At 37.7% G+C, this 27,194-nt stretch overlaps 10 protein-coding genes across 10 annotated transcripts; 8 read left to right on the top strand and 2 right to left on the bottom strand.

The window, feature by feature from the left end:
• Window positions 1-185: 185 nt before the first annotated feature.
• Window positions 186-1,120, bottom strand: BDF20DRAFT_842530 (ribosomal protein L13e). Its single transcript, XM_053079508.1, has 2 exons — window positions 867-1,120; window positions 186-699 (listed from the first exon to the last, which is right to left on the bottom strand). The coding sequence occupies exons 1-2, from the start codon at window positions 1,110-1,112 to the stop codon at window positions 310-312; spliced, it is 636 nt and encodes a 211-aa protein (XP_052940335.1). The 5' UTR covers window positions 1,113-1,120; the 3' UTR covers window positions 186-309.
• A 2,329-nt stretch (window positions 1,121-3,449) lies between these two features.
• BDF20DRAFT_842520 (uncharacterized protein) lies at window positions 3,450-4,120 on the bottom strand. Its single transcript, XM_053079507.1, has 3 exons — window positions 3,610-4,120; window positions 3,587-3,589; window positions 3,450-3,535 (listed from the first exon to the last, which is right to left on the bottom strand). The coding sequence occupies exons 1-3, from the start codon at window positions 4,019-4,021 to the stop codon at window positions 3,531-3,533; spliced, it is 420 nt and encodes a 139-aa protein (XP_052940334.1). The 5' UTR covers window positions 4,022-4,120; the 3' UTR covers window positions 3,450-3,530.
• An 89-nt stretch (window positions 4,121-4,209) lies between these two features.
• On the top strand, window positions 4,210-4,710 carry BDF20DRAFT_908886 (uncharacterized protein; the record flags this gene model as incomplete). Its single annotated transcript, XM_053083528.1, has 1 exon — window positions 4,210-4,710. The coding sequence occupies one exon, from the start codon at window positions 4,210-4,212 to the stop codon at window positions 4,708-4,710; it is 501 nt and encodes a 166-aa protein (XP_052940333.1).
• A 581-nt stretch (window positions 4,711-5,291) lies between these two features.
• Window positions 5,292-5,690, top strand: BDF20DRAFT_908885 (uncharacterized protein; the record flags this gene model as incomplete). Its single annotated transcript, XM_053083527.1, has 2 exons — window positions 5,292-5,538; window positions 5,596-5,690. 2 exons carry the CDS (start codon window positions 5,292-5,294, stop codon window positions 5,688-5,690), a joined length of 342 nt encoding a protein of 113 aa, XP_052940332.1.
• A 200-nt stretch (window positions 5,691-5,890) lies between these two features.
• Window positions 5,891-6,944, top strand: BDF20DRAFT_20949 (uncharacterized protein). Its single transcript, XM_053074925.1, has 3 exons — window positions 5,891-6,237; window positions 6,291-6,583; window positions 6,650-6,944. Exons 1-2 carry the CDS (start codon window positions 6,081-6,083, stop codon window positions 6,557-6,559), a joined length of 426 nt encoding a protein of 141 aa, XP_052940331.1. The 5' UTR covers window positions 5,891-6,080; the 3' UTR covers window positions 6,560-6,583; window positions 6,650-6,944.
• A 4,834-nt stretch (window positions 6,945-11,778) lies between these two features.
• On the top strand, window positions 11,779-13,183 carry BDF20DRAFT_903932 (uncharacterized protein; the record flags this gene model as incomplete). The annotated part of the gene is made up of 3 exons (XM_053082960.1): window positions 11,779-12,413; window positions 12,804-12,960; window positions 13,070-13,183. 3 exons carry the CDS (start codon window positions 11,779-11,781, stop codon window positions 13,181-13,183), a joined length of 906 nt encoding a protein of 301 aa, XP_052940330.1.
• Window positions 13,184-14,970: 1,787 nt separating this feature from the next.
• BDF20DRAFT_831152 (uncharacterized protein) lies at window positions 14,971-15,915 on the top strand (the record flags this gene model as incomplete). Its single annotated transcript, XM_053078424.1, has 5 exons — window positions 14,971-15,080; window positions 15,112-15,188; window position 15,412; window positions 15,591-15,715; window positions 15,788-15,915. 5 exons carry the CDS (start codon window positions 14,971-14,973, stop codon window positions 15,913-15,915), a joined length of 441 nt encoding a protein of 146 aa, XP_052940329.1.
• Window positions 15,916-16,646: 731 nt separating this feature from the next.
• Window positions 16,647-18,709, top strand: BDF20DRAFT_842461 (Metallo-dependent phosphatase-like protein). Its single transcript, XM_053079506.1, has 5 exons — window positions 16,647-16,819; window positions 16,938-17,152; window positions 17,289-17,393; window positions 17,482-17,929; window positions 18,027-18,709. Exons 1-5 carry the CDS (start codon window positions 16,678-16,680, stop codon window positions 18,443-18,445), a joined length of 1,329 nt encoding a protein of 442 aa, XP_052940328.1. The 5' UTR covers window positions 16,647-16,677; the 3' UTR covers window positions 18,446-18,709.
• A 1,182-nt stretch (window positions 18,710-19,891) lies between these two features.
• BDF20DRAFT_811062 (uncharacterized protein) lies at window positions 19,892-24,354 on the top strand (the record flags this gene model as incomplete). The annotated part of the gene is made up of 4 exons (XM_053076650.1): window positions 19,892-20,053; window positions 20,135-20,278; window positions 20,352-20,705; window positions 20,812-24,354. The coding sequence occupies 4 exons, from the start codon at window positions 19,892-19,894 to the stop codon at window positions 24,352-24,354; spliced, it is 4,203 nt and encodes a 1,400-aa protein (XP_052940327.1).
• A 1,445-nt stretch (window positions 24,355-25,799) lies between these two features.
• Window positions 25,800-27,141, top strand: BDF20DRAFT_20354 (coproporphyrinogen III oxidase, aerobic). The gene is made up of 2 exons (XM_053074911.1): window positions 25,800-25,912; window positions 26,050-27,141. The coding sequence occupies exons 1-2, from the start codon at window positions 25,856-25,858 to the stop codon at window positions 27,016-27,018; spliced, it is 1,026 nt and encodes a 341-aa protein (XP_052940326.1). The 5' UTR covers window positions 25,800-25,855; the 3' UTR covers window positions 27,019-27,141.
• The last annotated feature ends 53 nt before the right edge of the window (window positions 27,142-27,194 follow it).

The following is a 27,194-nucleotide window of genomic DNA, read 5'->3' as shown; positions in this document are numbered from 1 at the left end:
TTATCATTTCTCAAATCCCTGTATGTCCAGAGAATTGATAGAGGCGAGTTTAAACAGCTTGGTAGTTTACGAAATATAGCTTACATCATCTCGCGATGTCCGTTTCCGTTGGTTTCTGTAGGATGGTGTAAGCACAGATCTGAAAATTCAGAAACATTTTAATAGACCAGAAACCACTCTATTTTTCAAAAAAGAGACATCATTTATTGTAAATTTGACAAAGGCAAACAAGACAACGGCGTAACAGAATATAAAAACAGGAGTTTATATATAAAACTAAACAAGTGAAACACAAAAAGTTGGATTACTTTATTTCTTCTTGTTAGCTTCTTCTTCAGCTCTATCACGGGCACGCTTTTCGCGGATACCGAGAGTACGAGCAGCAGCACGAGCAGCACGGAGCTTAGCGTAAGCATTGACAGCCTTATCTTCAGCGGTGATTTCACGGGCTTCAGGAGCAGCAGGGATTTGTTCAACGGGGAAGAGAGGACCACGGAATTGGGCAGCAGCGGCAACTTCGGAGGCTTCGGCATCACCCTTCTTGGCCTTACCGGCCTTACGGGGGAAGACGATAAGCTTAGCCTTATAAGCCTTCAAACGTTGAACGTTGAGTTCAAGAGATTCGTTGGATCTGTTGCGACGACGATGGTCGACAGCAATACCGATAGTACGGGCTTCCTTACGACGAATACCAGCTTCCTATTTTTTCCCAGCATTGCAATAATTCATAAAGATCAGTCATAAAATTCCCTTTGCGAGTCTACTTGAGTTGTCAAGGAATCTGTATCCACTCTTTGTCTCCCCCTTTATCTGTTTTCTCCATGAACAACTCGTAATCAGCTTCCTCCTTTTTTAACTATTCTTACCTTGAGTTCTTCAAGAGTGAAACCACGGCCAGCTCTCAACTTCATGTTGTAGCGAACAGTGGGGCAACGAACAGCAGGACGAAGGAGACCGTCAACGGGTCTGGGGGCAATACGAGCAGCCTTTTGGACACGTGCGATTCTTCTGGACTTCTTACGGCCAGCTTGATCGAACCAAGTCTTGACACGACGGGCCCATTGCTTGCGGAAGTGCTGGTTAGGCAACTGGTTGTTGTGCTTCAAAACCATGATCTACAAAAATTGTTTCCAAGGCACAATCGATCAAAAATTAAGACGATCCAATGGAATTGGATAGTGTATAAACATAAATATGAAAATGTACGTCAATCCAAAACAGAGTTGTTCATTATTGTTGGAAAATAAAATGAGCAAGAAGGAGAATCGAATGGTCAATGTTGGAAATGTTGGTAAAGTGAAATTGAAGGTTTGAAGGAAAATAAAAAAAGGAAGATAAAATATGGTTAGTCCTGCTTTCCTAACAATCCTTTCAATCCATCACAACTCAATCTAAACGGATCGATTCATTCAGATGTATGATGGATTGATCCTTTCTCAAATTGATTATTGAAGTATACGTACAAATCACCAGTAAGTTAAAAGAGAACGGGCTTCAAGCTGCCTTCAACTTCCATTACAAAGTACACAAAAAAATCGAAGCCTTTTGCGGGCTTTAAAAAGTCTTGCTTGCTGCCGTCTTTTTCTTTTGATCTTGGGTTGCCTTACCAGCAAATGGTTGGCAGATCTATTATGAGCCCGGCGAAATCAAATGTTTCAATTTCAGGCTTGAAAGGGCAGCCTGCACTTTGTATGATAAAGACATTGCAGCTTATTTCAATAGTGACTCTTTTAAGCAAAAGTGTGCTTTCTGCTCAACATTTTTTATCACAAATTTGGTAATGATATGCATTTGATTATGGATATTTTTCATATTCTTGAACGCAATGGAATGTAAGTAGCACAAATTCTATGTTCCTTCTCAGCGTTCAGGCATCAGCGTTAACGACATTGGTGACAGAGGCAATGAAACATTTCCTGAGGTGTGCCTTACATAGGTAATTACTGTTGCATTTCAAAATTCACAAAAAGGATGTATCCTGTGCGTTCTATAATAGCATAACTTATCAAAATAAAGTAACATCTGTTTGCCCATGATTGGATTCAATAAATATACTTTTTTATGCTCAAACCGTTACTGCATACCAGATAGATACGATAAATGAAAACCTATCAATCTCATAACAACACTTGCTATTCATCTGTGGAGCAAAACCTCCATACGAAATCTCAGTCTGTTTAACATTTACGATCCATCTGAATCTTTTATTGATTATACTGCGAAGATATAGATTATTGGTTTAAACTCTCTGAGTCCTTCTTTGAGTCTTATATGTGTTTTAATAAATTACATTTGCGAAACTTGTTCTGCTACAATATTGAGGAAGGCCCTAGGTCGAAAACGACATCTCTGGGTAAGGAAGCGTTAGCTATATAATGGTGAGCATTTCAGCCCTACCATTAATTGCAAGTGATCCCAACCGTCGGTTCATATTATAGCTGTCCTGTTCATAAAATGTGCTTGCTGTTGCAATTGATCAATAAGCGATACTAGAGTGATTATCTGAATATAGCAGATAGATGGTAACAATGAATAACAAGCGAGTGAATTTTCGTGGCTGATAAACTACTGATGTAATGGCGATCTGAGAAGGGTGATAATGTGGAGACTTATCCGACGCCATAAAAAACAGTAGGCTGAAATGATACAGTACTAATCAATGAAATTTTCTGTATATCGTTAGAAGCGCTACCAATAGTATTTGGGCTGGACTAAATTTATAGTAGTTTTTAAATCAAACGACAATCTTATGAATGGTGATTGATTTAGAGAGCTGATACATGGTAGAATATGATAGGGATGTTTTAATTGGTTCTTGCAAAAGGTTGAGGCCACCCAGTTGTTGATAAATCGGGTCGTTATGATGTTTATGCAGTCCGGCTACCTTTCGGATTCTGAACTTTTGTGAATTACTGTACAGTTTTTTAGCTTTGGGTTTAGACGACGCCGCAATATAACTAAACGAAAAAAGTAAATTTTTGAGACCATTAAGTTATAGTTTCAAGATCACTACACAAAAATTGAGACGCTTACCTGTAAAAATCAAACCAGCTTCGTGCTGGCGATTAGAGGATGGTGTTAAGTGGTTGTTGCGGGTGATTTTGATTTTCTAGAAAACTCCGCAGGTCTTTCCCGTTGACTTCCAGATCGAAACGCTAATTGCCAACATGTTTTTAGCAGCGTTGACGTCCCGGTTCCAAAGTATCGAGCAGGTTTTGCAGGCAAGGATACTTTGGCCGGGTACTGTCTTCAATGCTTCAAGATTGTTGGAACGACAATTATTGCATATTCGAGAGGTTTTGTATTCATCAATTGTTATCGTCAGTAAATCGCCAGCAGCCTCCCTTCGCTTCAAGGCACGCCAAAGAACTCCCACGACACCAGTATTATGGCCTTTGATGGGCACTGTGCTCTCCCCGAACATGCCATTATCAACGACAATTAAAGGTATCTTCTTAGTGTCGCCTACACTAAAGGGTTCAGGCTTCCACTTGTTCTTCAGGGAATTGCTGTAGAAAGCATGAATCCTATCAATATTTCTGCGAATAGTGGATGAATTGCTTATCCTTTGAAAACCTTACCTATCTTTCTTAGCGAGAACATCGCTTATTTCTCTCGCATCTGCTTCTTTCCTCTCTTCTGGAACCTTTTGCTTCTTTTTCTTCTTCTTTTTACGTTTACAAAAGGCCATTCTGTCGGTATTCTTCTTTGGCCACTTGCTTCGATCTTTCTTCTTCTTCAACCTCAATTGCTTATTGTACTTTGTGGTTCCATTAATAAGCAAATTGACCATGTTGTTGGCAGCACGCTCCTGACCCTGGTATAAACGAAATCTGTCTTCAGCAGCTCTCTCGCCGTAAAAAGAAAACAAGGCTTCGAAGTGCTGCAACATATATTGTACATGACGGTCATGTTGTTCGATGATAGAAGTTTTGACGGTTGGTACACCACTTTCGATCATTTTAAGTGTGCCTGCTTTCTTCTTTTCCAGCTTTGCAGCGTATCTGGTACTTCCGGTCATATGATAATATTCCTTGATAGAGCAGCTGCGTACTTGATGTTTGTTATGATCTAGTCCGATTGCCGCTGTGAAGACAGATCTTCGCCCTGGATCAAGGAAAGCGGGTCTGTAATCGTCTTGTACTTCGTCATAAGAAAAATCTCCAAAGTCAAGGTGTGATTATTAATGGCCATGTCTTTTTTTGAATCATGGCTGGGAATATCTTGCGTATATTGGTCTTAGCACCCAAAGAAAAACGGAAAGGCTCACGAATTTCCAAGCCAATTACCATTCATCCACATACAAATCCTCTTTTGTGCCCGGTTGAAGCCTTTGCCGCTTATCGTCAACGGTTCGCTTCAAGCCCTTGTATGGTTCCACACCCGGCGTTCCCACATATCAAGATCAATGCTCTCTTTCGATCCTTACAAGATCACAATGCTGCTATCGGTGTAGAACGTATATCCAAGCATATCAGAACTATCATGGAGCATGTAGGTCGTGCGCCTGAAGCACCTTTGCCAAAGGCACGCGCATTAGGGGCAACACTTGCAGCTCAGGCAGGCGTCGCCGTAGACGACACCGTGGTGCATGGAAACTGGTCCAGTAAGGTTCTCTTCGAAGAATCTGCCGTATCTCAGTCACTACCAACAATAATTTTACGGCTAGTACTCTGGATTCTCAACAAAGATCCTGAGCTCGAAGTATAATAGTACTTAAATACGAATACATGAAGTATTGTACTTATTATACGAGAGCGAAAGGATTTTTGTTGTTCTCGCCCACCACTCCTCTCTTATTCTCTTTGCTCTTTCTACTGTCTCATTCAAGAAGATGAAGTTAAAAATTTTTTACTATTTTCCATATATTATATATTTTAGTAGTACAAATTCGATAAATAAAGTATGAAAAATTGATACCAACAAAGATCCTTTCGCTCTCGTAGAATAAGTACAGTACTTCATGTATTCGTATTTAAGTACTATTATAGCCTGTACTCATGTTTTTGCTACCTTAATTAATATGATTCTTTTTTAAATTGAGCCAAGAAAAAAAGAGCAACTGCAGAACACAATTATAGTTTATGTAGGAACAAAACTTTGTACAACCAGTTGGGCCATATTTCCGATACTAAGTATGTACCGAGTGTGTAACGAGTATGCACTGAGTATGCACCGAATATGTACCAAGTATGTACCAAATGTACCTAGCTGAAATAAATGATAAGTTCTGAATGTATCCAAATAGATTATCTTTTCTTATACCCTTTCATAGAATTTATAGTATTAAAATGTTCATCTCCCATAAGCAAGCTGTTTGTATGTACTTTTCCAAGGAGTGCACGGAGGAGAATTATAAGTCATTGTTGAAGAAAATAGAGGATTTTGGAGAAGACGTTGGTGGAGCAGATGTTTGCTGGTTAGAAGATCCTACAAAACCAGTTTTGGTTCCCTTGCCAAAAATCCTCGGCGATGTCTATTCATACAAGAGATATGCTGCAAAGTCTCAAGAAAATGAGGAGGAAATACTCCAATTGAGTAAGTGAAATGATAGCCACTACGTATTTTAGTTTGACGTTAACCAAATAAATTTAGCAACCGAAGTCCAATTGATACAGTTTCTAAACACGGTCTTCGTACCTGTTGCTTCACTTGAAGAAACAGCTGTGGTACTTCCATACCTCCTATAATATATAAAGACGAATTAGACACACTTTCAAGCAATTGACTCGTTATTATGATCATAGAATCATAATAACACTTGTACACGTCATCTTGTATTTCTAAAGATGCGCATATAAAATGCTGCATTATTACTGGCTGAGAAATTAAGGAACGAGGACTTTTTTTATTTTTTCTTTTTTAAATACAAACACTCAGTTTGCTTTGACCGCTCCCCTCTCTGATTTTCAGTGTACAATAAAAGGACTAAGGAGACTCATTTCACCTTACAATTTCATATCAATTATAAATCGCGTTCACTAAACCAAACATCAATTACAAATATCACAACAGCTTATGAAGAAAAGCCCATCAACAAGGAGTACGTACTTGGGATAGTTAATTTGTACTCTGATCTGATGATTGACAAAACTATCCAATCGTTTGGAACCTGGTGCAAAACGAAAAAATTGTTAATGTTGAATGTTCCTATCAAAAGAGAAAGGAGGAACGTTAACGGTAAAATTTCAAATATCAGACTAAGAAAAGTCTTTGTTTTAAAGAGGAGATATTTAGGTAAAGCTATGAGTTAACGTGTGATTATGGTATGTTGCTTACTCTACTTCAAGACAATTTGGTCAAGGGAATTGTTAGTTATATTGCAGACTATCAGAGCCATATAAAGAATCTGAAAAAGGAGATGTTTTCGATCGTTGGTTACGTCAGAAAATCACCAGGCAGCGAGAACGAGAGCACAAGAATCAAACTTCTGCAAAGGATGGTAGATTGCTTGATCAACAGATCACTTGTTGAAAAGGTGTTTGTTTCTTGTCGTTGCTCTGCCTCTGAGCAATTGTTTCGCGTGATACAAATGATGCAAAAGTCTTTACTGAACTAAGCAACACATCCGGAAACACACAAGGTTAGTATGCAAGAGTAGTATACATGGACAGTATAGCTTGCAATATTTATGAAGTTTACTCTCCAGATTTGATAAGCTACCTAATTGACACAGATAAAGACGTCTGTTTGATTGCCATCGATTACGCCTGGTTGAGTACCAACGTTGATGTATTATAGCAAAATAAGTAAACTATATATCCTAAATGACAACCTGTTCTTATACGAGGTAGCTGATCTCGTATAAGAATCATCACTTATTCTATATCGATTCCTATTTTTTATATTATTTCAGCAGTAATGAGGTGTGAGGATCTTGTATAATTTGTATACGAGTTCTCCACATCTCATATGATGCTGTCAATTAAACACAACACTTAATTCACGGTACTCATATATTAGAGTTTATGTAGTTTCTAATTATTTCTGGTTTGCAATATTGTATAATTCATCTTTATCCTTCATAAAGTGAATTATATCTTTAATATTTGTATATCATCTACCCTCAAATACGACACGGTAACACTTGGTACACACTAAATGCACACTCGGTTCACACACGGTTTACACACGGTTCACACTCGGTACACACACGGTACTGACGTGTTTGGTGAAATAATAACTACAATACTCGAGTACGTAAACCAGGTAGAGAATACATTCTACCACGGTCTATCTACATTGCATCTAATATAGGTTATGCAACATAGAACAAGATACAGGCCTAAGTATAATAATCACACAATAAGCATCTGAACCTGAAATTAGTGATTAGCATACGCGTCCTCAAATAATATAATTCCCATTAAAAAAGTAAATAATCCTTCTACTTCATCTGAAGAACAATAAAGACACTTAAGTTCATAGTCATCGATTTACAACAGTTATAAATCTTTAATTAAGCAAATACAACATTTTTTTCGATGAACACCGAACATAACAACAACAACAACAACAACAACATTTCAACTGGGGATCAAAGACCCGACTTTGTTGACGTTGCTTCTGGTCGCAGACCTTCACCCAAGTTGTTCTACATTGATCAACAACTGCGTGGGAGAGAAAATCCTTTGGACTTCGAACTCACGTTGGAAGAAGAAATTGAGAGAGATCTCATGGAAGCTGTCACATGGGTGATGCAGATAATGCAACTAGCCCTATCGAAGAAAATGCTAAGCCTTAAGAAGAGGACTTAGACTTCAATGTCAACATAAAGAGTAACATATCAGTACTCAACAAAAAAATCATGCAACTAAATGAAATGTTATGTGATGCTATAAATGATGATGATATAAAAAGCACCAGCATGAAGCTGCAAATATTAACGCAGCAACGCAATGACTTGTTGCAACAATACAACATGTTGCATTCGGGGGGAGGCGCTAAGCCTACTGCCCATGCTGATCGTCAGCAAGGTATATCAACCAATTTGATGGAAAAAATCAATTCCTGTAGGCGTTATACCGCACTTCAGAATTACCAGCATTGACGCCACTCTTGTCCATAATAACAAGAATGGTGATCCAAAAAAAAAAAACGACAATGGAACATCATATCCATCATTGGAAGCATTTTTCATTACTTTTAAAAGTGTCTTCACTCATTTTATGACAGATGAGTCTGTTGAACATAAATGGTTTAGTGCATTACGTATGTCATTCACAGCATGTCCTGATTTAGTTTTTAGTTGGTACAAGAAAAATATAAAAAAAATAAGGAGGAGCTCACTTGGACGCAAGTGAAGCGACTCATCACTGAAAGGTTTGATATACAGACGACCAACTTTCAAAAGGGATTACGGTTACTCCGTATATCACCAACATTTGATGAAGATTTCGTGGACTATGTTGACCGATTCACAAATCTTTTTGACGAGCTTACGGAAGTTAATGATAATAAGTTGGTTGTAATGTTATTCTTTAACAGTTTACCAAAGCAGTTTAGGATAGTTATATTTGATTAAATCAACATTCTCACTGGCAACAAATCTGATGAAACAGATCCTTTTTCCGCGACCTGGAGAGAAACTGCAGAACTCTTCAACCAACATAAGGTGATGCTCAGCAATGAACTGAAAAAGGTTTATGCGTCTTTTGGTAACAAAGACAGCTACGCACAAGGTTTAAAAAGGGATAAGAAAGCGAAATCAACATCAGTTAATGATGTGGCTAGCAGTGGCAATAAGAAATATAATTCTTTGAGTCGTCATGATGTCATCACACATTATGATAGAAAACGTAAGCATGCAGCTGATGATCATAATCCTCAGATGCAAAAGACTTTCAGGCATGGTCCTAATGGCAGTAATGCATCTCGCTGGGCGCCTCATAACAGGTTGTCTATGACCAATATTTGCCACTATTGCAACAAAGAGCCGTTTAGTTTGGCACACAGAAACAATTGTGCAGCATACATCAAGCTGCAGAACAGCAATTTCAAGTCTCATACGAATAACAATCGTGGTAATAATCATAGGAATTATACTCCTTCATATGATAAACAAAACAGCGAATTTAAACGCGTCAACATGGTTGTTAAACAGGATAAAAATTATAATCTACAGGAACACGACGTTGACATGATTGACATGGACCATCATCCTGACAAATCATTTCATGAAGACGATATTGATGAATTCAATGATGAATTGAATAGACTCAAAAACCAAAAATCTGATGATTAAGGTCAAAGACTGATGGCTCTTCTGGATACTGGTTCGGATATATCAATCCTAAATAGAAGTCTTCTGAAGTCAAATAAAACATTTCAGAATCTTAAATTGAATGAGATTGAGGGCGATATTGTCTTTGCACAAAAGCACAACACTATTAAAAGATTAGGCCAAACCAATAAGCTTAATATTTCGTACAATGGCCATGTCTGTCAACATGCCTTTGACGTATTTGAATTACATGATGATAGCATGGATGCCATCATTGGCAAAGATCTTATGCCACACATTGGCGTAACCTTAACAGGTGTAGTAATTGGGATGACAACAAGATTATCCATGATGATTCTATAGATGATCTTGAATACCAACCCAAGATCTCTTATGCAGGTACTGAATTGCAACATAAAACTTTACTATCTGCATTGCAAAAGTATATTGATGAAAACCAGAAAATTGAAAAGAATTCATTTTGTAATTTACCTGAAAGTGTGGTACATTTGTCTACACCTGAAGGTAAAGTAGCCTATAGGAAACAGTATCCCATTGCAGATACACTTATGTCCGTAGTGGATGACAATATAGAAAAATGGTTATCAGAAGGCACTATTGTGAAGTCTAACACACCAACAGGTTTTAACAACCCTTTGACTATCAGCAAGAAAAAAGATGCTCAAAGCAACCTCACTGCTCATCGTGTATGCCTTGATCCTCGAGAACTCAATAAAATTCTCATAGAGGAAGATAAATATCCCCTTCCACTCATCAACGATATCTTTCATGATATGCAAGGTGCAACTGTATTCACTACACTTGATTTAAAAAGTGCCTTCAATCGCTTCCAAATCTATGAACGTGATCAACACAAAACTACATTCACACACAGAAATGTTCATTATCACCATGTTGGTGCACCATTTGGCACCAAACACTCACTAGCAAATTCTCCCGAGTAATGGATATCATATTCAAGGATATGAAACAATTTACTCACCACTTTGTAGATGATGTCTGTATCTTTAGTCGTTCTGTTGAAGAGCACTTTAGTCACGTTAAGCAGGCCATTCAAGCTCTCACCAGGAGTAATCTTATATTCAATCCCGAAAAATGTCATAATAGGCATGAAATCAGTATATCTTCTTGGTTTCTGTATTTCAGAACAAGGTCGATCTCTCGATCCCAGAAAACTAAGCAATTTACATGAATACCCCAAGCCTACTATGGGCAAACAAATGCAACCTAAAAGAGAGATTTTTCACAATAACAAATCCACCATAGCTATCCGAGCAGTACCTCCGTTCTGAAAGATTTTGATAGTTCTATTTGTAAAGTTATTTATAGTTTGGGTCGGATCTGCAAAAGACTCGATTAATGAGAAAATGGGCAAAGCACTGCTTTTGTCCTTCGAAAATGTCCCAAGATGGCACAAACCCTTATTCCCGATCATCATATGATCAAGCGATTTGACAGAATTTTACAGTTCCAATTAAATCAACATTTCAAAAAAGTAAAGTCAAGGTTTACTGCTTTACCTAATATTGTATATAAAGCGATAAACTGCTGCCTGCCCCGCTCCCTCCTCTTTATAATCTTAAAGCCCTTTCCTCTGTACTTCTTTTCAAGCCATGAATTCGGGCTTTTCGATGAGGAAGAAAAAAAGTAAGTTGAATGTTTTAACAGTCAAAGCATTTGACCTAGCCATATTAAGTATATCTCGATGGACGAAAAACCAAAAAGCTTGAAGACCCTGCAACGGGTGATTCGTAAGCCTCAAAATATCACCATGGAAAAATATAGAAAAAGGGTTCGGTTCACATACACAAAGCGGAAGAAGAGTGATAAGAGGGGTATCATTACCATTTTCAATTGCTCTATCGAGCACTTATTTGAGGCTTACATAAACAATCTTTCCTATTTCAAAAGGTCACTCGTTTGCCCTATAAGTTTGTAGTAGTGATTCCACTACTGTCAAGTCTATTCCAACACTCTGCAAGCTTAACATTCTCGGTTTCTCCACAGACTGTTTGATTGGCGATTACAAATTAATTACCGCATGCTCCCACACCTCTTGAATTCGATGTAACCTTCTGTATATTGCACGCTACAGAAGCGGAGAGATAAATTTTTTTGGTATTAAATGACCCTGAGAAAAGCGATTGAAAATCTAATAAAGGGCGGGAACTTACTGAACCAAAATAACCTGTTTCTTCCATCATATTAAGTAATTGAACTCATAGACCCTTCTTTTCGCTCCCATTCCTATTGTGTGTACTATGGCTAATTCTGCAACTCAATACAACACCAATACAAAAGTTTCTATGTCCGCAAAAGCGATACCATTATATCATCATGAACAGGTCCCTCTTTTGAACAGGCAACGGCAGCCACAGCAACATCAACCACAGCAACATCAACCACAGCAACATCAACCACAGCATCAACAGCCACAGCAACAGCAGCAAACTTATAATTTGAGCCATTTATCTATAGCAAAGCAACAACAGGGAATACAACCGTTACAGCAACAGGATTCATTGCCAAAAGAAATGAGCCAAGAGTCCCAACAGTATCAACAGAACTTGATCTCTGGTGACCTCCAGGATATCATTTACAGTTACCAAGCACATCCTGAACTACTTAAACTCATTTTATTAAGTAAGTTAGAAGAGGACAAAAGAAGGGCTGAAGAAGCCAAGTTACGAGCCAAGGAGCTGGACCTCATATTATTACAACAACAGGATCAATACCAGCATCAGCAACACCAATATGATACTACACTCAATCTTAGCAATGAAAATTCTAATATACCAACTCTACATGGCATAACTTCAAACAATGACAATATAAACACTAGTTTTGTGCAGTCTACTCCTCCATTAAGTAGTAGCTCGTCGATAGACGGCAGATCAATATTTCAATCTCGGCCAAGCTTAGATGTTCTGCTAACAAACAACACCAGTACTTCCAATACCCATGTTGCATATTTAACATCACAACAGCAGCAATGGGCGTTCAGACGGGAATCTGTACTCTGCTCTTCTTTTAAGGGAAGCGCAGCAGTGCCCGGCGAGTTTGTTGACCGTCCATTTTCACCTACAACGCCCAGTACAGTAACCACAAGCACAACAAATGCAGTACCTACACCTGTGACAGCTACACCAACCTTCACAGCGTTAAATAGGTATGTTCCCTATGTTTAATAAGTTAATCCGTCTATAGGAATTTTACTCAGCATTCGTTGTTTCATGATCTGGATTAGTTATCCCACCTCTCCTAGCGGTGCTGATACAATACTATTTCAGAACCAGCAACAGTCAAATAAGCACACTGTAGGTAACCAACAACGTCTATCCTCTATATACCCTCATTACCAGCAGCCACAACAGCAACAGGCGCGTGTATCACTTAGCAATAACGCCAATCCATACATATCATCACCATCATCCATACAGCAACAGCAGAAAGATGTTGCACCTGCTTCCATGCCGCCTCCTTTCAAATATGATATTCTACCGACTATGACGCCAGTTCCAACAGGTATCGATAATACTACCACCAATACTACACTAAGACCTCGAAGGAGAAGGGAAATGCAAGCTATAACAAAAATTGTAGAAACACGTGAATACCCATATAACGACGGTTATTTCTGGAAGAATAACGGTAATACCGTACAGAAGAAGACTGGTAACAAAAGTGTATACTATAAATGCTCTAATAGCACTAAGGTAAGCTTCTCTTCTGTTTGCCTTTCGCTCTCTCCATTATCAACTGTAAACTGTTACAAGAACAATCTATTAATGGACTCTCTAATGAATCGTTCTTTCATTATTCAAGGGCTGTCCTGTTAATAAAACAGTAACATGGAAAGACAATGGCGAGTTCTTGATTAAATACCGGGGTGAACATTTGTCCGATTGCAACAAGGTGCAAAGAATAGTAGATATTTGATAAAAAACTTCAACAGCAATTATGCTATTCTTACTTTCAATTCTTCTTTCATCTTTTATTTATTCTGACATTATGCAGGCCTACCAAAACTGGTTTTTGGAATTGTAATTCTTTCTTTGTTTCTTTGTATGATCGTATAGTTTTATGACTCGACTGTATTTGGCAACAAAATTATGAGCGTGTTGAATAGTGCTTTTTGCATGTAGTTTTGTTTTATCTTTAATCACGCTGTTATATAGTATAGAAAACAAATGGGAGATTCTTATGTATCATACGATGGTAATCTCACGCTTTAACGATAAGCATGACAACTTCAGGTTCCACAGTAAAGACATATTTACACCATTTGATAATATCTTCTTTTCTTGATGAATGACCCTGTATTATCAGCTCGATCATAGAAGGTAAACATTAGAGTACATATTCATCGAAAAAGAAGAGTTTTAAGTTTAGTGAATATGATACTTTAATAACATGATTATTCGAGGTACTCTCAACGGATTGACATCCAAAAAAGGCGTTTTTTGGACATTGCTTCGGTAAGCCTACAAGTACCGACGAAGTACGGGCATACATACCATATTTGTTGAAAGTTATTCTAGAGAAAGAAGCAAATTGTCAGCTGAGGAACAAGTCATCCTATTACCGTTCCACTTCCGTAAAAGATTAGTTTAAGCTTGTAAAGAATACAACTGCTACTCTTATTATCATTGATCAAGCGCGTATCGGTTTGAGTTGTAAAAAAGCTTTCATCCGTTCAAATCCTTATAATTGCATTGTACTCATTCCATATTGCTGATACGAGCTCGACAGTAATACTTCTATTGTTGACATACTTCGTGAATAGGTTGAAGGCTTTCGTTAAGAGCAATATTTAAACACCTTAGATCTAAAACGCAAGTTTTCTACACAGTTCTCATACACAATAGAATCATCATCCTAACCATAAGAAAATTTAGTAGCATCAACAAGTGCACGAACGACATTATATCTTATGCTATCATAATTGAATTGGTGTCAAGACGAAAAAGATACAAACCGTATTTCTTGCTTCCCCCTGAAGCATGAGAGCAGATAAAGTCTTTACGTTTTTCAGCTTACTTAAAGGAGACAGTTATTTTGTTACCGAAGGTATAATACTTGTACAAGATTCATTATAGCTGTTAGTACAATTTCACACACTTCACACAGCTATGCGTGCCATTGACTACGGACAAAACAATTAAGATATCCCTTGAGAAATAAAGTTAATCATGCGCAGCAAAATTCCAACTGCAATTTATTAATACTGTTCAACTAATTTTAATACAGCAACGGTCCGTATTTGATCCATTGCAGCATTATAGATCGAGCAGCCCTTCCTTTTCTGTTATCGATAAGTTTATGAAGACGCTCACTATTGATAGAAAGCAAACGAATATCAGTCTCTGTCTCAATTTATAGAATAGGTAGAAGCGTATATTTGGTGGCCATCAGGAATAAGTAAAAGATATGGTTCAAGTTTATTAACATCTCTCGAAAGGGTAATAGAAGACAGTGCGACTCAAAGAATTCATACTCAGGGAAGCTTTATAGAATAACCATTTACATTGAAATAGTTTCAGCAACCTGATGAGACAATAAATGCAACTATGTTGTCACTTCAAAGTTGTTCAATAATTGATGTATCATGCTATGACGTGACTTCTAGTTTACACTATGGCATTATTGTTAATGACGCGATACATCGCCATATTTTACTGCAAATGAATTGATGCTCGCGTCACCAAGTGAATAAAGAAGCCGGCATGTACGATGGATCGGACATTTTGACGATTTTGGAAATAAAGGGCTACTGTGGTCATGTAAACTGTATAGTCACGCAATACCGTTTTTATAGCTGTGTAGTTTCTGCAATGTACAATAAGTGTGATTATTATACTCAAAAGCATAGAAGCAACTGTATCATTAGATGATTATCGGATAAGAGCTACATCGTTGTTAATTGTAAGAGATTCCGAACAAAGTCAAATTTTGCCAAGCCTTTTTGTGATAGATATTGGAAGCAAATTGATTTCTATTCACTAATTGATATTAAACAGCGAAAAAGAGAGAAAGATAGATAAACAACGCTTATATTAGCTTTTTTACAAAGTATGGCTAGTTACTGCGTAAATTTCGAACTTTATTAAACCGATTAACTTATTTAGTTGACTGTTTAACTAATGTTTAGTAACGTTTAAACAAAGGGTAAAATGGCATTCAATGCGTTCCAATATAATTTAAAATTCTAGATTTGTTTTATTACGCCAGAAAGAGTGCTTACTAATGTTGTCTTTGAAATATACTTCTTGCAAGAGAAAACTGACATAAATTCTATATATCGGACTAGAAGTGACACATTTGAATAGCTCAATATTCGTTGAAGTGTATCAACACTCTCTATCCCATTCTATCTCTATTATGAACTACATTGTACATTTGAAACACTCAGGGGCACCGAGAAGAAAGACTTTAAAAGGCGCTTTTCTGTGTTTGAATTTGGATTTGCTGGTAATGACCGATGATGATATTTGTGAAGCAAATCAAATTAATGAGTTATAGATTTTTTTTTTTAAACTAAAGAATCGAATACAACAAAAAGAAGAAATTCTGTCAATTGCCTAAAATGTACACCGTATTTTCTAATTTTAAGTTTCTTTCGTTTCGTTAAGCGTAGCAATAAGGATTACACTGGAAATGTCCCTGATTAGAAGAAGTGCAAATCTTTTTGATTTAAACTACGCAAGAATGGCTTGGCTTATTTTTTTTCAGGTATAACAAACAAGCTTGCATGCAACCAATTTGCATAATGGTAATGGTTTCCCTGTAACATTATAAAAGTTTTGATCTTACTCGAAATACACTCAGACTTTCAAAGAATAAAAAATAAATTACTACGGCTGTTTTGGCCTTGGTGGATAAAAGGAGCAGGCGTTCTTCTGGTTCTCTTTTACATATAATATTATATAAATTAAATAATAACGGGAAACTACAATTTTTTGGTGGAGCAAAAAGGGATCCCTTCGTCCTTGCTATTTTGCTGACGTAATTTGCACAGGTCCAATTATGTCTATGGGTGTATGTGTGAGCGTGTGTCGTGTGTACCCGATTGTGGCGGGTTGCAAAACTGCAGAAGAAAGCTGGCTTCGTCGGTCAGATCTCTCACGAACAAAAGAGAGGTCATTTATTAGCTGTCTTTTAAAGTGATTTATTGTAAATTAAGGTACGAAGTATCATTACACAAATATATCAGATCATTAAAACTGGTTTTTAAGCTACTTGAACCTATCAATTTCACTATTTTTTCTGCAAAAATTGTCATATATTAACCATCTTTTAGTATTTGCGTACAAAATAAATGTTAAAAAATAACGCGTACCCGTATATAAAAGGTGTGTGCCAATTTCATTCTTTTTCTGATTTTCTTTCGTTACCTTGCACAGTTCGTTTACTTTAACCTCTTATTCATTGTAATGGTTTTCCTCAAATCTTTAACATACTCTGCGCTCAGTCTTTTGATTGCTTTGAACGCAATCCAAGCCAAACCTACTACTAAAGCAAGAGCACTTGTAAAAAGAAGTTCAAAATTGCATGGCAAATTTCTTCATATAACAGGTACATAAAGCATATTTTTTTTTTTTTTTTTTTTGCAAGCTATCGATGGGCATCAAGTAAAGCAACCGATCTTTGAAAAAATATATTAACGTATGCACGCATTTCCTTTTCCCGAAAGATATTCACTTTGATCCCCATTACAAGGCTGGATCGGATCCTGATAGTTATTGCCATAAACACAGTAGCAAGCGTGGAGAGAAGGCAGGCACATTTGGAGCCTTGGGCAGCGACTGTGATACTCCTGCGGCTTTGCTTGATGCAACATTCAGTTTTTTGAAAAATGAAATCGATGATATAGATTTCATCATTTACACTGGTGACAGTGTCAGACATGTAAGTTTATCATTTTACTTTTCAACTACAATAAAAAGAAAACTTTAAATGATTTAAGGCTGTAAGACATTAACTGATCAAATTGCATACTCATTTCCCCATCCAATCCTACCCCCTTGATTTTTTTTTATTCTAGAATCGCGATGATGAAATGAAAAAAAGCGATGATGAAATTGTTGACATTCATAAGAGTGTTTTGAAATATTTTCAGAGTGCCTACGACACCAAAAAGGTGCCTTTTGTAAGTATGAAGTTAATGTCATCTCACTGAATAACCTAATGCTGACTCGATAGCAATTTATATTTTTTCTTCTTTTTTTTTATGATAGATTCCTACTATTGGTAACAATGACGGTTTCAATCACAACGATTTCGTTAAAAAAGATAGTATTTATGGCAAACTAGCCTCAGTTTGGTCAGGCCTCAATCTGAACTTGGACACAAATTTCAAAGTAGGTGGCTATTTTGCGCAAGAACTCATCAAAAATAAGCTCAGTGTGATCAACTTGAACAGCATGTACTTTTTCCACAAAAACGACGAAGTGGACGACTGTGACAGCAGTTCCAGCCCTGGTGCAATTCAATTACGATGGTTCGAGCGTATGCTGAAGCAGTATTCAAAGAAGAAGGGTCATTCAGTCTACGTTATGGGTCATATACCACCAGCAGACGATGAAGGCGAAAAATTGTACAAGGACGCTTGCTACTCAAAGTATATTAATTTGCTTGGTAAATACGGTAACACCATCGTAGGACATTTCACTGGTCATACCAACAGTAAGTATCTTTTTTTGCTTTCTTTTTTTTTTTTTGAGTTGAGAGTCCCGTCCTTCCAGTCACTTAGATGGTAACAATATTACTCTACTTTCTTTAGATGATAATTTGCTCGCTGTGGTACCTGAGGGCAAGAGTAGTAGCAGTTATACCGTTGTCAGAGCTGATGGCGATGATCTTGATGACGATTTCTTGAAAAAAGCCTCTGTTGGTCTGTTCAGTGCTCCTTCTATCATTCCTGCCAATAACCCTGCATTCCGTGTTTACAATTATGACACAAGCGGCAAACAATTCAATGTCGGCACCATTCTTGACTGGGACCAATACTATGTCGATTTAGAAAAGGCTAATGATAAGGGCAAGGTACAATTCGAGATCGAATACTCTGCTTCTGATCTTTATCACACCGATCATTTCAACGGCGATGGCGTCGGTGAAGCTTTTATGTCTCTTTGTGATGATGATGACGCTCGTGATCTCTACAGTGAGTTTGTTGATGTTAAGGGTGCCCACTCCTAAAGAATTGATCTATGTTCAATTTTCTATTAGTCTTGTATCATCTGTAATTATTTATTTACTGCCAAACATATTCCCCATTTTTGTATAGTCTTACTTTATTCATCTGCCCAACATTCAAAGCTTAAGTTTGTACAGGCCGGTCCTATACCTAACTTAATCTTGTGCGGGCTTATGACCTTGGCAAAAAAACCCAAAAAAAAAAAGCTTCTTATTTCTTGCTATGATACTTGTACTATCAATCTAGCTTGTCCCCCTTTGATCACCAATAAAATGTTCTAATTTTGTATAAATCATATTGCTTCTCTCCGTTTTACTTCTATGGCTGCAGTATTATAAACTTTGGTTTAGGAAGTATCTGATCTCATTCTCATTTTTGTTGAAAGTATGTTGCGCAAAAGTTTTTGTATTTGACATAATTACTATGTTACGTTTTCAACTTTAATAATGTCAAATCAGAGCTCTAGTATACCTCCTTCATATTGTGGTACCTTAACTAGCAACGCGCTAAGTCAACATATTTTAGTAGACCGAAGAATACTGATAATAATGGCCTCTAAAAAATCGGGACATACATTAAATAGCCTTCTGTTATAATGTATCAGCATAATTTGAAACCATAACGCAGGCGAATCAAAAATGACATTATAAATTCTATCAGTTTGGATTGCTTTAAACCTATCATTATAACCACTTTCCCTCAATTAAATTTACTACCAAATGAGTAGAAATGTCGCACATCTCAGCATGCAGTTGTCTCCAGTTTTATAAGATATAATGTGTATTCTGCTTGAATTTTACTAGGTCGGTTTATTTCGAATCTGCAAGTCGTTGTTAGTCCTCTATTTTAGCAAAGTAGCTATGAAAAATTAAAAAAGGCTCAAGCAGTCATTGTATCACAACTTTACAAGAGTTAATAATCGTCTTCGTTAATCAACATGAAACGACAAAGAGATCACTGCAGCCATAAGTAGCTACAAATCAATGAAAGACGACAATATCAAAAGATTCAGCGAGTACCGACCAATAGATATATCCTTAATTGCCTCTTTTCAAATTGCCCGACACAATCGTATCATTATTGTGAGCAATATTCGTACAAAAACATATGTCCTGTTGAAAGCAGTTTTATCAGTGTGTATTATTGGAAGGCTCAAGTTGCCCATAAGACGCAAACCGTTTTGAATAACTAACTATCTGTCCAAGCGTAAGGCATAAAAAAAGCTTGTACCTCCAATCAGAAAATGAAAATTTATGCCGCCCCGTTCTTTTTTTTTTTTTCATGAATCCCCCTTTCTTTTTGCCCAGCTTAATCAAGCCACTGTGACCATGAATTCTGCAGTCTTTAGTTTTACGGAAAATCAACCAAAAAAACTAATACCGAAAACCCTTTTTAATTGAACTGGCCTTTTCCCCTCAATTACCTCAACTTTTTGACTTTATACAACGATGGGAAAAAGAAAATCGAAAAGTAGCGAGACCGAAACTGATGCTACAGCTGTTACTCTTGCTCCCTCTGTAGAAGAAAGCTTTCCTCGTGGCGGCGCCAGTGCCTTGACACCTCTCGAACATCGTGAAATTGCTAATAAAGCGGCACAAGATCTCTTTTCTGTAAGTCATTTGCTTTCCGATGAGATATTATCACACTGAAACTAAGAAATTATGAAACTAATGGAACTTTCTCAAAAATAGAGTAAAACTGAAGACAGCACAGAAGATGCAGCAGAACCAGCAAAGAAGAAGAGAAAGCCTTTGAAAAAGACAAAAAAGACCACACCTGTCAAACAAACCAAGCCAAAATCAGACAGAGCATATATTGAACAGTTGAACTTCAAGGTAAAATATATTCTGTTGGATATAGAACGCATGATTTGGACAGAATGGAAAAAGCTCACATTTATTTCCACAGAAATTGACAGTTGGCACTTCATTCTTGGGTTGCATTTCTCGTATCAACGAGTTGGATTTATTTGTTTCCTTGCCTCATCAGTTAGTGGGTGTTGTAGCTATCACTGAAATATCAGATGCCTTAACAGCCATGGTTGAAAAAGCAGCTAATGAAGACGAAAATATGGAAGATTCAGATGACGATGATAGCAATGACATTTCCTTGCCCAAGTTAGATAAATTATTCCGTGTTGGTCAATGGGTCCGTTGCAAAGTTATCGCTTTGCAATCAGAGAACAAAAAAATGATTGAATTAACGCTGAATCCCAGTAAAGTAAATGAAGATGTTCCCAAGATTGATATTACACCAGGAATTGTAAAGCATTGTTTTTAGCAGCAGACATATTCAGGCATAATGATGAAAAATATGGTATATTGATAGTAACCTTCAACTTGTTTTGTTTTTTTCCCTCCCACTACAGACCCTAGGTGCTACCGTTCAAAGCGTTGAAGATCATGGTTATATTTTAGACTTGGGTGTGAAGGATTTAGCAGGATTTTTGCCAATGAAAGAATCCGAGTCTTACGTTAAGCAATACAACCGTAATGAGGAACTCGTTGTGGGTCAATATGTTGAATGCGTTGTAGAAAAAGCGGCAGGCCGTACTGTCAACGTTTCAATTGATCGTTCAAAGATCGCCAGTGCAGTAGTCGAAGCTCCTTTCTCTAGCATCGTCTCTATCCTTCCAGGACAGTTAGTGCAAGGCAACGTTCAAGCTGTTCAAAATAATGGCTTAGCAGTTAAAATGCAAGGCCTTTACTCAACAACCATCGATATGTCACATATTCCAACCTCAAAAGATATTGAAAATGATTACAAATTGGGTCAAAACATTACCTTCCGTACATTATTTACTATTCTCAACACGGATGAAAAGAAAATCGGCGGTACACTGTTGAGCCATGCTTTAGAATTGGACGTCCCATCTCTCACAGACAACCAGAAATCAGATAAGTTTGTTGCTGATCTTTTCCCTGCAGGCTCGTTTTTAGACAACGTCAAAGTTGCACGTGCAAATAACACTGGTATTTGGGCCACTTTGGATAAGGTGACTGGTGTTTCCGGTTTCGTCCACATCTCTCGTTTAGCTGACGAACGTATTGCCAACATTACTCCCACCTCCGGCAAATTTAAGATCGGTAGTGTTCACCGTGCGCGTGTATTATCTTACAATCCTGTAGACGCTCTTTTGGTTTTGTCTTTACAACCTAGTGTTTTGGCCGAAAAATACTTACGTATTACGGATATTGAGGTTGGCTCGGATATCGAATGTGAAATTGAAAAGCTGATTGATGCAGGCATTTTGGTCAAAATATCCAAGTCTATTTCTGGTCTTGTTCCCGCTATTCATATGGCTGATGTAAAGTTGACTCGTCCGGAACTCAAATTCAAGCCAGGCAAAAAAATCACCTGCCGTGTGTTTAGAATCGACCCCGTCAAGCAAAAAGTCTTTTTAACACTCAAAAAATCATTGATCAACAGTGAATACCCACTTTTCAAGGACATTCGCGACCTTAAGGTGGATGATGTTTCTCACGGTGTGATCGTTGCTATCAGAAGCAACGGCTGTATCGTGTCTTTCTATAACGGTGTAAGTGCGTTTGCGCCAGGCAGTGAAATGACGGAAACACATGTGAAAGATTTTAAGGAGGTGTTTAATATCGGTCAAACAGTAAAAGCAACCGTGCTGACAGTGAATCCTGAAGAAGGCAAACTGTTAGTCTCTTTCATCAACTCTAAAAAGAAAGCAGAAAAGCAGGCTGCTAGTAAGGCCAGATTGGAGGCAAAGCATGAAGCGAAGAATGATGCTCTTGCGCCTGGTAAAATCGTTACCGCTACCATCAAGTCAATCAAAAAGACACATATCAACCTTATCTTACCTGGTGATTTTGAGGGTCGTCTTCATGCCTCTGAAGTTTATAACAACATGAGCGACATTACTAATCTGAAAGCACCCCTTAGTCAGTTCAAAACCAAGCAAGAGATTCAAGTCAGAATTTTAGGTGTTCGTAATATCAAATTGAAGACTTACCTACCTATCACTCACGCTGCTAAAGTGAAGCAACATCTCGAATGCTCCCTCAAATTGGAAAGCAATGATGACGGAAGTTCTCGAGAGCTTCGTAATCTTAAAGTGGGTGATGAATTCATGGGCTTTGTATCTGATATTCATTCTGGATATGCACTTGTCAGTATTAGCAGTCATACGACCGGTGTTTTGCACAAGCAGTTGGCCTCAGCCGATCCCACTATATGTAACGATCTGTCGAAACATTTCGTTGCTGGTCAAGCCATTCGTGCTATCGTTATGTCTGTCGATGCCAACAAAGAAACAATTGAGTTTATGAATTTGGATGATGAAAAGACACCTCGCATCACTAGTATCTCAGATGTCGAAGTTGGACAAGTACTTAATGGTATTGTCAAGAGTGTCAATAAGGTGACAGGTCTCAATGTCCATCTTCTTAACAAACTGCATGCCAAGGTTTATCTTACTGACATTGCTGATACGTATACCGAAGACCCTACTGCAGCTTATAAAGAAGGAGACGTTGTTCGCATGGCTATCATTGGTGTAAATAAAGAACGTGGTCAAATTGATGCTTCCTTAAGACCTTCTCGTATCTATCCTGATATTGAATCAAACGAAGTCAAGTCTTTCAGTGACATCAAACGTGGCAATGTCTATGAAGGTTATGTCAGTAACGTTTCTTCTGTTGGTGTATTTGTTAAATTGAATCACAATATTGCCGCACGTGTCAAGATTGCCAACCTATCAGATTCATTTGTGAAGGAATGGAAGGACATCTACAAGTTAGGTCAATTAGTAAAGGCTAAGATTATTTATATTGATTACGATATGCAACGTCTTGAGGCCTCCTTGAAAACCAGCGTAGTAGAAGGAACCTCAAATCCTGCTGGTGAAAAGAAGAAAGCACAACATCATATTGAATCAGATAGTGATGAGGAAATGCCTGAAGTTGACGAGTCTGATTCTGATGAAGAAATGCAAGATGTCTCTGCTAATGAAGAAGACGAAAGCGATGGTGAAGATGAGGAAAAAGAAGAAAACGCCATTGCATCTGATGGTGGCAACGACAGCGGAGAGGAAGACGCTGAAGAAGATCAAGAGGCTGCACCTACGCCTGCTTTGAAGATTGATAATTTCGATTGGACTGGTATAAACAATAGACCCGATTCAAGTGACGAAGAAGAGGAAGATTCTGATGACGAAGATGATGAAGATTCCACCAAGTCCAAGAAGAAGAAAAATCAAAAGCAAGAAGTGGAAGATATCACTGCTGAACTCAACACAAACGCACCGCAGACAGCAAATGATTATGAACGCTTGCTTGTCGGTTCACCTAACTCATCATATCTTTGGATTAATTACATGGCATATCAATTGCAACTATCTGAAATTTCAAAGGCTCGTGATATTGGTGAACGTGCTTTGAAGACAATCAACTTCCGTGAAGAACAAGAAAAGTTGAATGTTTGGGTAGCCTTACTCAATTTGGAAAATAATTTTGGTACTGAGGAGAGTTTGCAAGAAGTTTTCAAACGAGCATTGATTTATTGTGAACCCATCAAAGTGTATAAGCAACTGGTCAAGATTTACGAACGTAGCGACAAGCAAGATAAGGCTGAAGCCCTTTATGAAGAAATGACAAAGAAATTCGGCCAATTACCTGAAGTTTGGACTGGTTTTGGACTCTATTGTCTTCAAAACGATAAAGTTGAAAAAGCGAGAGAATTACTTCAACAAAGTCTGAAGGTTTTACCCAAGTTTGAACATGTACAAACAATTGTCAAGTTTGGTCAAATGGAGTTCAAACATGGTGAACCTGAACGTGGTCGTACAATACTTGAAGGTGTCTTGAGCAATTATCCTAAACGTCTAGATTTATGGAATATATATCTAGATATGGAAATCAAGACTGATGTGGAGAAAGCAAGGTAAAAAATTGCATTTTGATTGCTTTTTTATGTAGAGACGTAACAAACTAACTGAACTTTTTAATTTTTTTCGTAGACGTTTGTTTGAGCGTGTTGCATCAATGAAATTCTCTTCTAAAAAGATGAAGTTCTTATTTAAGAAATGGCTTCAGTTCGAAAAAACTCATGGTACCGAAGATGATATTGAAAGAGTTAAAGAGAGAACCTTAGCCTATGTTGAAAGCATGTCTTAGATCTGTAAAAAAAATTATGTACATATATTTTCCTTTTTTTTTTTCCCTTAAACCATTTTAGATTTTCCTTAGTAAACCAACGTTGATAACACTTTTATATTTATATATCTTCAAATAAATAATAATCATTTGTTCGAGCTATACGTAGTTTTCGCTATTGCATTTTCTTTATAAGTTCGTTTCTAATGTCATTCCTTTCCGTTTATAGTGGAGGCTCGTTGATAGGCAACATGTTGAAGTGAGAAATAAAAAGGAAGAGTTTCCATCAACCTACGTGCAAAAGTATTTGTTACCATCCACTTATGCTTCTCTATTTGAATTACACGCCACGCGATAGCGGCGACATGCTCCGCCAACAATATACTACTCAAGGAAGGAGTAGACTTCATTCAGACGCCGCCATAACTAAACCGAGATTTGGTGCAACCGGTGCAAGTTGCAGAATTTTGAAATTTCAGAGGCCCAGATTGTGCCACGCACTGACATTAACTCTCAAGGAAACTTTATACCACGCCGAGGAACCGTCAAGGCCGAAAAAGGGAACACTAGGTTGTACAATTTTCCCGACTTTTTGGCGATCAATCTGTCTTTCCTGAATTAGGGTTGGGCTCCTCTTTACTCTAAATCCTTACTGATGCCACCTAATATACACTGCAAGTCTGATATTGATCGATCTTCAAAAATGCTAGATTATATTCCAACTACAACTTACCTGCTCAGGTGAAAATAAGAAGAATGAACGGATATAAGTTTATAATCGATGAAATGGTCTGCCCAAAAAGAAACCATGCATTTGGATATTTCGAGACAAATCAGGTCATTATCAGTGAAATTATAAATTGGTCAAACGTTGCAATGCAATCAGAAGAGGCATCTAAATATACTTCCAGGGCGGAGAAAACGCGCAGTGTACTTTTTCTGTTGTAAAAAAGAATTTTCTGCTAGCATCCTCCTGCAATAAGTCCAATTTCAACAAGATTATAACAGTTGGAATAGGTGATACTTGGCATATAAAGGCTAATAAACATATTTGAATAGTGATTTATGACACAGACTATGACTACTAATCGAGTGGTTGAGATAACTATCCATCAGGTTCCCTTGACGTTAAAATTTGTATGTCTCGCGGTCGATGAATTTCTTATCACGCCATTGAACAGCAGAACAAATACGACAATCTTATTTAAAGCAAGCTTTTAAATCCTTTTTTCTGAACATTTTCTCTTTTCCGTTGTTAGAACAGTAAAAATATTCTTACATTAATTTCTTAACATGCCTTCTTCGTCTATGTCAGCAAAATATGCTATTTATAAAAGCGATAATGAAATTGTAAAGTAATCAGTTTTTGAAAGTTGGGCTGTTGTGTAGTAACACATGGATTGTGGAAGTAGAGGATCAGTAAATTAGGTTACTGACAAAAAATTGCTTTTGCAATTGTTGTTTCTTTCTTTCCCTTCTCATTACAGCGTGCCAAGGGTCCCATTGGTGACGATGCGCCTATGCGTTTAAGAATGGAAGCTTTTGTTAAAGACTTGCAAAAGAGAATTTGTGAGGGCATTGAGGAAATGGATGGTAAGGGAAAGTTTATCCGTACTGAATGGCAACGACCTGAACATGGCGGTGAAGGTATCACTTGTGTTATGCCCGGAGGTGATGTTATGGAAAAAGCTGGTGCTGCTGTTTCTGTAGTCTATTCAGAGCTTTCTCCTGAAGCCGTTCGTCAGATGCGTGAAGACCGCGGTAGGGATATTGATGTTGACGGTGTGGTTCCTTTCTTCGTCACTGGTATTTCCCTCGTTATGCACGCTAAGAACCCCAATGCTCCTACTGTCCATTTGAACTACCGCTACTTCGAAGTCATGAACCCTGATGGCACACCCAAGCTCTGGTGGTTCGGCGGTGGTGCTGATTTGACACCTGTTTATCTCTACGAAGAGGACGCTGTTTACTTCCATCAGATTTATAAAGAAGGATGTGACAAGATTGATAAGACTCTTTACCCTGAACTCAAAAAGGCATGCGATAAGTATTTCTGGAATGGTCATCGTGGTGAAGCTCGTGGTATTGGTGGTGTCATTTTTGATGACTTCAACTCCAGACCTGCTGAAGAGATTTTCCAATTATGTAAGGAACTCGGTAACCGTTTCTTGCCTTCTTATGTTCCTATTGTCAAGAAGAGAAATGCTATGCCTTTCGATGACGAAATGGTTCGCTGGCAACAAATCCGTCGCGGTCGTTATGTCGAATTCAATTTGATTTGGGACCGTGGTACTAAGTTTGGTCTTGCTACCCCTTGTGCTCGTGTCGAATCTATCATGATGACAATGCCTCTCACTGCCCGTTGGGAATACATGCATGAACCCGAACCTGGATCCAGAGAAGCTGAACTCGTTGAAGTTTTGAAGAACCCCAGAGATTGGATCCCCCTCAAATAAACATACACACTTGTACTTATATTCTCCTCATCCCATCAATCTATTCAGATATATAATTGTTACCACCTATGACCCCTTTCCTAGTTTTACTGTATTACCACGTCTATATTGTATATACTTTTCTTTTTCAGTAAACAATTAAACTAACTATATGCATGGTTGTCATGGATATCCAT

This window comes from Mycotypha africana, assembly GCF_025528875.1.
Source record: "Mycotypha africana strain NRRL 2978 chromosome Unknown BDF20scaffold_1, whole genome shotgun sequence".
NCBI lineage: Eukaryota > Fungi > Mucoromycota > Mucoromycetes > Mucorales > Mycotyphaceae > Mycotypha > Mycotypha africana.
The sequence above is the reverse complement of the archived record's forward strand: the minus strand, read 5'-3'. Positions and strand labels throughout refer to the sequence as shown.

Bases quoted from the DNA above. Each gene is read 5' to 3' on its own strand.
- BDF20DRAFT_842530 (XM_053079508.1), bottom strand. From the start codon at position 1,112: ATGGTTTTGAAGCACAACAACCAGTTGCCTAACCAGCACTTCCGCAAG. The intron at 700-866 runs GTAAGAATAGTT...GGGAAAAAATAG, and splicing joins TCACTCTTGAAGAACTCAAG to GAAGCTGGTATTCGTCGTAA.
- BDF20DRAFT_842520 (XM_053079507.1), bottom strand. From the start codon at position 4,021: ATGACCGGAAGTACCAGATACGCTGCAAAGCTGGAAAAGAAGAAAGCA.
- BDF20DRAFT_20949 (XM_053074925.1), top strand. From the start codon at position 6,081: ATGATTGACAAAACTATCCAATCGTTTGGAACCTGGTGCAAAACGAAA. The intron at 6,238-6,290 runs GTAAAGCTATGA...CTCTACTTCAAG, and splicing joins TTTAAAGAGGAGATATTTAG to ACAATTTGGTCAAGGGAATT.
- BDF20DRAFT_842461 (XM_053079506.1), top strand. From the start codon at position 16,678: ATGGTTTTCCTCAAATCTTTAACATACTCTGCGCTCAGTCTTTTGATT. The intron at 16,820-16,937 runs GTACATAAAGCA...TTTTCCCGAAAG, and splicing joins CAAATTTCTTCATATAACAG to ATATTCACTTTGATCCCCAT. The intron at 17,394-17,481 runs GTAAGTATGAAG...TTTTTATGATAG, and splicing joins ACACCAAAAAGGTGCCTTTT to ATTCCTACTATTGGTAACAA.
- BDF20DRAFT_20354 (XM_053074911.1), top strand. From the start codon at position 25,856: ATGCCTTCTTCGTCTATGTCAGCAAAATATGCTATTTATAAAAGCGAT. The intron at 25,913-26,049 runs GTAAAGTAATCA...TTCTCATTACAG, and splicing joins ATAAAAGCGATAATGAAATT to CGTGCCAAGGGTCCCATTGG.